The sequence below is a fragment of the Lupinus angustifolius genome, chromosome LG11 (assembly GCF_001865875.1).
Source record: "Lupinus angustifolius cultivar Tanjil chromosome LG11, LupAngTanjil_v1.0, whole genome shotgun sequence".
Classification (NCBI taxonomy): Eukaryota; Viridiplantae; Streptophyta; class Magnoliopsida; order Fabales; family Fabaceae; genus Lupinus; species Lupinus angustifolius.
In genome coordinates this window covers 8,681,718-8,691,313 of record NC_032019.1, presented here as the reverse complement: position 1 = coordinate 8,691,313, position 9,596 = coordinate 8,681,718, and the positions used below count along the sequence as shown (strand labels likewise).

At 31.1% G+C, this 9,596-nt stretch overlaps 1 protein-coding gene across 1 annotated transcript; it reads left to right on the top strand.

Moving 5' to 3' along the window:
* On the top strand, positions 1,355-3,820 carry LOC109361069 (homeobox-leucine zipper protein HAT5-like). Its single transcript, XM_019606372.1, has 3 exons — positions 1,355-1,939; positions 2,398-2,783; positions 3,236-3,820. Exons 1-3 carry the CDS (start codon positions 1,813-1,815, stop codon positions 3,725-3,727), a joined length of 1,005 nt encoding a protein of 334 aa, XP_019461917.1. The 5' UTR covers positions 1,355-1,812; the 3' UTR covers positions 3,728-3,820.

Sequence of the window (9,596 nt, the reverse complement as noted above, 5' to 3'; positions counted from 1 at the left end):
AACCTTACATACAAGATTAAGAATTATGACTCATAACATATGTCTATGTCTAGTAGTCTATGCATGTGAAGTTGAGTTAAGTACACACTTCAATTGTGTTAGCTGCCAATTTCTTGGCCTATACTAACATTTTACGACAATTGCGCTATGTTTAGCAACTAGATTGAAAAAATTAAGCTATATGAATAATCAAACATACTTCTATTTTTGGTAGTCTATACCATCTAGTTTCAGAGTTATTTTATGGTTATATGAATATATATCTAACAATCATATCAACATATGCGTAAATTGTGATAATTAAACATAAACTATGTATAATATTATACAAAATGGATGAATTACAGGTTTTGTACTATTAAACCGAAATTTCTTCACTAATTTGTTTCCTAAATCATACTCATAAAATCGACATTCACAAAATAAGCATTAAACATGGTAATATAATTCATGAAAATCAAAACTTATAGCTTGCGTTGGGCATAGAGGCGGTGCGCTTAATGCACCTATTCATCAAAACTCCAATTATGATATATAAAGTAAATATTTAGAAGACAAGATATTAAAAATTACACTCCTTCCCCTTAAATTAGTTGACTCCCAAATTTGGATGAAGCCAATGAAATAAAATGTATTTTTAATTAAAGTAAGAGTATAAAGTATTTTCTCAATATAAGTTATATTTTATAACCACTAAAATTATAACTTGTGTATTTTTTTAGTTTTTAAAAATATTTTTTGTAGAAAATAATTAAATAAGATACATGTCATGATTTTAATGGAGGAGGGGATAACTTATCTCCATGTAAATATAAATTAATATTTGTCCATAGTAAATTCCTAGAAACATTAAAGATCTTATTTTTAAAAATATAATAACAATTTTTTTCCATTACATCAATCTTCTTCATTTAACTCTCAAACAATGAAAAAAAGTAGTTTTTGACTTCCGATTATTTTCTTACTTAAAAATTCATCAATGATAATATTATTTCCACTAGATTCCTTATCTTTCACTTCTAGCTTCCACTAGATTTTATCCCCTATCCTACCCCTAACTAAACAATAAATATAATAATTTTTATTAAAAAAAACAACAAAAGTTTTTATCAAAAAACTAAACCAGTCAAATGGTTTCTTCACTACTGAAAACTATATTTATAGATTTGCCAAAAATTACAAATTTAGTATGAATATAAATATGAGGTAAAATCCAATGGTGATTATACTTATTTTCCAAAAACAAATAAAGATAAGAAAGTGATGTATGAGAAGGGGTAATATAGTAATTTAAAACACTTTTGTCTATACTTCCCTATCCTATACCCAAACCAAGGCACTCCATATAACCCCATCAAAGTTGCCCACCACAGAGAAAAGAATCTCTCTTTATTTCCTTTCTTTCTCTTATTCTGAAAAAACAAAACCAAAATTTCCAACTTCTCAACTCTCCCCTTAACCTTTCTCCCCTCTCTAACCCATAATTCCAAAGTCACAAGGACACACCACCCTTAGTCTCTGACCCTTCAATTTATTCACCTCTGACAAGTCTCTTAATTTTGCTTAGATTTCCCTTTCTGAGTTATGGGTTTGATCTCTCCTCACTCCTACAATTCTCACATTACACCAATCCTCATCACCTGCTTCTTTCGTCATAAATTCTAGATCAAACTCCACAGTTCTGATCCACCACCACCCTCTTTTTTACTTATATGAATATGACACTTTAATCTAAACTCTTCTTAACTACACTCCAAAGTCTTCACCAACCCTTCAAAAAAGTTTCACTAGTGGCTATTCTTCTTTGTGGTTATGGCAAGTGGCAAGCTTTTTGGGGGTCCAAATATGACAGTTCTGCACCAAAATGAAAGACTTCCTTGCTCTTCTGAACTTCTTGAGTCTCTTTGGATTCATAACTCTGACCCTGCTTCTTTCCAAGGTGATTTCTAGCTACTGAAACTCCCTTCTTTATCTTTTTTGGTCTCTTTTTTCTTGGAGTTGCTGCTTTCATAATTCAAGGGTGTTGTACTTTTTTCTGCACCTTACATAAATTTCACAAACTAATCTTTACTTGTCCTTAAGCATGGTAATAAAAGTTTGATTTTTTTACTGTGTGTATGAAAAAGGATTAGTCTTTAGTTGTCTAGTGTTTACTAATGAACTTGGTATACACTAGACAATAAGATTATAGAGATAAAATTTAGAAGCTTTGAACAAAATCATTAGCTTTTATGGGAAACATGAAAGTGGGTTTGTTTCAAGACCCTGATTTTGTTTGATGATTATGTTTTCCCATAAATAAATAAATAAATAAAAGTTACTTTTTTGTTTCATTTATGTTACTAGAATTTTCATTCTAACATGGTTGGTGTTACTTTTGGTGCCATGGGCTTTCAGGTTCAAAACAAGTGGTTGATTTTGAGAATGTTAGTGGCAGAGACAGACCCTTCTTCCAAGCACTTGACAAGGAAGAAAACTGTGATGAGGACTATGACACATGCTTTCATCAACCTGGTAAGAAAAGGAGGCTCACAAGTGAACAAGTTCAGTTTCTTGAAAGGAACTTTGAGGTAGAAAACAAGCTTGAACCTGAAAGAAAGGTTCAACTTGCAAAAGAGCTTGGCTTGCAGCCAAGACAAGTGGCTATATGGTTTCAAAACAGAAGGGCAAGGTTCAAGACCAAACAACTTGAAAAAGAGTATGGCACATTGAAAGCTAGCTTTGATAGACTCAAAGGTGACTATGAAAATCTTCTTCAAGAAAACCAGAAGTTAAAAGATGAGGTAAAACAATAACACACTCCTATTAAGCTTTTTTTACTTTGTTCTATCAGTAGCTCTTTCCTTACTTTATGGTGCCCTTTAAGAATAATGATATCTATGTACTTCTAAATCCATCTTATACATATTTTGATCATGTAATCTGATCTTTTTAATTCATTTTATTTTCTATTTTTTGATATAATGAACTTTGAAATTATCATACAAAAGAAAAAGCTCATCCAAAATGATATTACAGTCTAAAGTGGAAAAATTAAGGTGTATCCATCCTGAAATAGGGTCTTAATACACTTCAACTAACTAAAGGAGAATATGCACTTCTTATTTTTTAACACTTTTTTTTCCTTGCTTTAAAGAAATTAAATATTATACTATGTCTCAGATAAAGAAGTTCAATATTTATACCACTAATGGGTTAATGATTGAATTGGTACCATATATTGTTGTTTCTACAGGTGAATTCACTGAAGAACAAATTGATTCCAAGAGATAAAGAAAAAGAGAATTCAGATGACAAGTCATTCTCCAATGGTGCTGTCAACTCACTCCTCCACCAAGAGGAGCCTATTATGGATTTAATATCATCAAATGCAACATCTGAAAATGGGTCCAAGGTGCCACTCCCTATTATGGTAACATGCAAAATAGAAGATGCTAATTCAGCAAAAAGTGATGTTCTTGATTCTGATAGCCCACATTGCATTGAGGATAGGAACAATAACCCTTCCTCATTTGTTATGGATCCTGCTACTGATTCCTCTCATGCTTTTGAACCAGATCACTCAGATTTCTCACAAGATGATGATGAGGATGATCTTAGTGAAAAACTTTTGACCCTTCCTTGTTTACCAAAGGTTGAAGATGCTTGTTATGATCATAATCCTGAAAACTCTTGTAACTTTGGGTTCCCAGTTGAAGATCAAACCTTTTGTTTCTGGCCTTACTGATGAATATGATGGGTGTTGTAATAACTCTGTACTACAAGCAATAAAAATGGTACTACTTCTACTAAGGAATAAAATCAAAAGGGTAATTCATTATGTATTGATATTAGTAATAATCAAGAGGAAGAAAAAGACTTGTAGCTTAAGTTTGAAAATTTGATAGAAGAAATCTAATGTCACAAGTATTATTAACAGTAAAATGCTAGATGTTACTATCTAACATTTGCAACTACCAAGGTCCAAAATTTTTACAAATAATTCTTTACTTGTATATTCAATGATTTATCAACAAGGTGTTGATCTAAAACCTGTTAGATCCCTAGGAATACCAAAATGTCAATAATTCAATTTCTGTAAGGGACACTTGTCAGAAAGAACTCTCACACACCCTAAAAGTCCTTAGTTAGAGAGTGAAGGGAAAATCCTGCTAGCACCAAAAAAAAATATTCAATTGATTTGTATGCTCACTCCATGTGAGACTTTGTCATTTAAAATAGATAATTAACTACGTTTAATTGTAGTTTGCTATTCACTTTCCTCACGATCACGATTAATCAATCCATGGTCAAAATTGAAAACTTGTTCTCATATAAGTTTTACAAGAAATTCTTAATATCTAGAGATCTCGTTATCATCCATATTTAATCTAATTTATAAATATATAAATTTCAATTGTTTTACTATTGGATGTTCCTTTCAAAAAACTATTTGGATGTGGAAAGTGGAAACTCTATTTCTCCATTTTCTAGATTCTTCTAGCCCATTCTGTTGTTTAGTTCTTGTATTTGGAATACTCTTTATCATGATTCATCACTCCTCACTCCTCAGCTGACAGTTACAGTTTGATTTGCTTCCTACCAAATCATGAAGATGAAGATGTTAGATATTTGGCATGTGTTTATTTATATTGAAAAATTAACAAAAAAAGAACAAGAATTAATAAGATATCATGTAATAGCTACATTATTACTAAAATAATTACACTTTTTTCCGGCATCAAAACCTTTCACATTGTACCCATTAGGTAGCACTAATAATATGTTAAAAGTACAAGTAAATTTCGTGAAGCTTTAATTTGGTACAAACAATTATTTTATTAATTTAGGATAGAAGAGACTACTCACATTGAAAATGTTGCTTAAACTACAACTTGGATGAACAGAAAAGACATTGTGACACCCATTGAATGCCGTGAAAGTAGGTACATACTTGTCCCGTAAGAAAGTTGAATTTAATCTCATTGGTATTCCCCACAAATTAAAATTGAACTTTTCTAAGCAACTGTTAGTCTGTGATTATGTGAACATATCTAAATGTTGAAACAAAACAACATATGGAATTAAAAGCACATGTTATAATATTACCTGGTATTGGACCCTCCGATATTGAAAGATAATACATTTTCGGAAGAGAAGCAGATATGTATTGAATAAATTAAGAATAAAGTTTCTATTTGAATGGTTCAAGTCTTGAACTTGTGTGTACGTAAAAAAAAATATTATTGGAAATAATTCTCAATTAATTTTTTGTTATATTTCTGATATTAGTCTCTTACCTATAAGCTGAGAATACTTTAATGAAAAAAGGTGTGATGAATATCAAGCACTGCTATAGAAGTCAAGGTTACTGGTGTGGTTCGTTTGAACAAATTGGATTGGTGAGGACTTTTTAGCACCCCGCTAGCTCACTAAAGATGTTGACAGCTTCGTTTAATTTAATTAAGCATTACAATATTTCAAATTCATTCTTGTAGTTAAACCCATTCTTTTGTTTCTTCATGAAGATTTTGTCCGTGGTAGAGTATTTTTTTTGCTGTTGAATTCTTATAGGCCCATGAAAAAGTCCATGTAAAGTGTCACACCCTTTAAAATATTATCACAATAAATTAATATCTCAATCAATGCTTTGCATCAACATTGACGTTATAAATGGAAGCACCTTTCAGGGATGGTCCATGTGTATTTTGACATCATTCACGTGAAAAAAAGTTTTAGGTTGGAGGAAGACACACTCAAGTATAATTATTAATTTATATTTTTATGCTTGGAACCTACTAATAAAAGATGTTGTGTGTTGAGAGAAAAAGGATAAAAAAGGAATTAACTTATTTGTGATTAGAAACATTAAACCATACCATATAAACTTTATGTGCATTGGTAGTTTCTTTGTTAAGTTATGATGAGTTAGAGTGCAGTAGAAGTTAAAAAGAGTAAAAAAAATGTATTGCTCTTGTGTCCTTTTTTTCAAATGTAATTGCTTTGTAGCCTTGTAGAGCTTAAGTCAAAAGTTTTTTATTTGTGGTCCTCAAAAGAGGAACACTGCTGTATTTGGAATTTGATTTTGGTGAAAGTGATGTTAAGTGAAGCTCTTTGGGGTCTTTTTCCTTTACCTTTCTTGCAGTTTGGGATCAAAGTTGAAGCTTACAGTTCATTAATTTTCCCTGTCCTTACTGGCTAATAAGTACAATCATAATCAATGTAAGTGCAACTTCTTATATCAATTGCACCTAAAAATCTTTGGGTTGTGGCTTAGAAAGAAAAGTGATGTATATGTCAGTTATGAATGAATTCAAAAGCCTCTTAGGTCTAATGTTCATTGACATTTGACATACATAGTATATAAGCATGAGTAAATGCAAGTGTGACACTTCTCCATACTAAACCATAGGTAAAAGATAAAAATCTTGATTAATAACTAACTTTTTTACTGCTATTAAATACTCGAACTACTACAAGTTGAGAGTTCCCAATTTAAAAGAGATTGCATAAGCTCTATGATTGAGCCTCATTGAAGGATGAACACAAATAACCACAATATCCAATTAAACTTATAATCTCAAATTCTAAGAAGCACGAATTACAAATGTTTTTGGTATTTTACAAATTTCTTGTTACTAAATAGTATCATTATTACACTCTCATACTTTATCTTTATTATTGTTAAGACCAAAAATATGTTCAGATCGATCAAGTGAGGGACTATTATCAGTTTATGGTAATTGATCTAATGTTGGAGAGTCGAGAAACATTGTTGAGTAAGACATAATTGAGAAGATTTAGTTAAAATGGAATAACTTGAAGGAAGAGTTTTCAAATTGAGATGGATTTGGAGGTCATCCGTGGGTTGAGATTTTCTCCTTGAGAGTCTGGTACTGGAAAAAATAGAATGAGGATTGTCTATTCCAAGATGGGTGTGTTTCCATATCCATGATGAATGAGCTTTCTCCAAGTAATGCAGATATGTTATTTAATATTTTTAGAATTTTTCATTTTAATGAAGTGTCACTTTTTCATTGGACCGAGACGAGAAAATGGGACAAGAATGGGGACAGTTGATTTTTGCCATAAAAATAAGGTAAATAAGGAGTTTGACATTTTATAGAATTATTTTATTTAAAAAAAATTAAAATCTGAATCGTTAAAATTTATATATGACATTTGATATTATTCCATTCGCTTGTCACCTATAGGAACTGTAATTTGTCGGTATCAATTCACGATGTGTTCGCAACGCGATTAACTGCATTTGGCAATTGGTTCGCACCTATTAGAGGTCCCGGCCATGACTACTTCACGTACTCCAAACTTCAAAGGTAAGTCCTTCTTCGGTTGATTTCATTGCAAAAGAAGACAAATACACCAAAAGCAAACAGAAGAGAAAGAGAAGAGAGAAAAGGAGTTGAATAGGGAAGGAGGTGAGGAGGTGACAACCACAAAAGTTAAGGGAAGGTAAAATCCTAAACAAAACTAGTTAAGTTATGGTTGACCCATTTGAGTTTATTTTTGTGGGTTTGCCCATTTAGTTTATTTTTGTAGGTCAAGTTCACTTAGACCTTATTTGTGTAAATTGCACAACTAAAATTCTAAAGTTAAGTATTTACTGTCTTATTTTAATCTAAAAATTGAATATAAATTGATTATAAGGCTAATATATGAAATTATTTATATAACTTAATTTTAATAAAAAAATTATAATTAACTAATAAGGTAAATAAAATAAAATATTAGAGCCTCAAATAAAAAAGTACATCAAACTAACTAGTATTTTGGTTAAATATACTCTAACGAATCCTATATTTGATAGCTAGCATATTGTGCACCATATACCTATACCCATATTGAAGATATCACATATCAGATATCAATGATTTGGATTAATTAGTGGGCTAAATTGACTATTAATCGTTATGGGTTCGGTGAACTATGTTGAAATTAGGATTTTAAATTGTAATTCATAACCATAATTCAATCATACAATTATAGTTTGGGAGTCTCTAATATAATTGCGTACACAATACAAATGGGGCTGCAACAGCATTGTAAAACACTAGAATACATTATATCGTAGAACTCCCAAAATGAAGGAGGTTTCTCATGTTCAACAAAGTCCATGCAATCTAAGGATGAAAAAAAATGCAGTCAATAACTGTGCATGGTGATACTCAGAAGCTGAAATCCATGACAGACCTGAGTTTACTTAGTCAAGGAATGTGCTTGAAGACTCACTCCCTAAAAGAAAATAGGGATCAGATGGACATGGTTAGCGAAAGGAACAATCACCAACATATATGAGACATGATTTTCATACGATAACTTATATAGCATTGAGATGATTATGCTCATTCAAATTGTGGATCACATCATGTAATGTGGCTACACTATTATAGTTGTGGTGTCGCTGCAATTATATCACACCAAAATTATGTGGTATGATACTGAATCATAATGATGCAGTCACATCAGGCCATAATGTATTCACATCAAGCTACAATGCAACTGCATTTGAGCTGCATTAGGTTGCACTGAATTTAATATATTTTTTAATAACAAAATAATTAACATTATAATGGTTGCAACTCATATTGTATTGACCTCGATAACAACAATCACAATAATCATAATCGCGAATGAAACCCAAATTTAAAAACTGCATGATTGTAATTTGTAAACATGGATTAGAGCCTTTGACTTAAAGAACATTTGTTTGACAGGTTGGTGGGGTATAATGGGTAGTTATAGGCTTAAAAATACCACTTCCACAGCCATTTTTAACAAATAAGTACATCCAATCAATAACACAAAAATCTTGATGTTTATCACTTTATTAAAGCTTTTGCACCTTTATCATTATTAAAGGAAAATAGTCTACCTTCAAAACTGAACACCTTTTAGAGTGTGGGTTAGGAACCTGATAGGCGAAGAAAATAGTTTTTTCCTTAATATATTGTTTGAACAAGGGAATAAAATGCATGAATGAGCTGATCTACTCATATACTCAGAAGCCCGAACGAGCAATGCTTAATTAAATAGGCAATGCCATTTTACCTCATTACACTAAGCATGTTACATTGTAATTAAATAGGCAATGCCATTTATATAATTTCATTATGTTAAGCATGTTATATCTAATTAGGGTTTGATAATGAATTGAACTAACTTCATATTTGTTCGAAATTTGACTCATTATTTAGTCCAATAAACTTGGTAATAAACCAAATAAGTTGAACTTGAGCTAGATAGATTCGACATTAGATTCATGAGGTGGGTATATATATATATATATATATATATATATATATATATATGTTTATTGTTATTATTATCATGACCCATATATGCATTAATCAGAATTGTAAATAAAATGATAAACCTTGTCTAGAATTTTTTTAAAATGTATTAATTATTTGAGTTGTCCAAATGAACCAATTTGAGTTGAGCACTTCGTGAACTTTAACCAAACCAAACTCGAGCTAACAAAATAACTCATCGAACTTAAGTCAAGTTTCGAGCTAAACAAATCCTTATTCAAGTCGAGGTTCCACCCAATATCTTCACGATTGCATCCCGTAGTTAAGGGGTGAATATCCTCCATT

Bases quoted from the DNA above. Each gene is read 5' to 3' on its own strand.
- LOC109361069 (XM_019606372.1), top strand. From the start codon at position 1,813: ATGGCAAGTGGCAAGCTTTTTGGGGGTCCAAATATGACAGTTCTGCAC. The intron at 1,940-2,397 runs GTGATTTCTAGC...ATGGGCTTTCAG, and splicing joins TGACCCTGCTTCTTTCCAAG to GTTCAAAACAAGTGGTTGAT. The intron at 2,784-3,235 runs GTAAAACAATAA...TTGTTTCTACAG, and splicing joins ACCAGAAGTTAAAAGATGAG to GTGAATTCACTGAAGAACAA.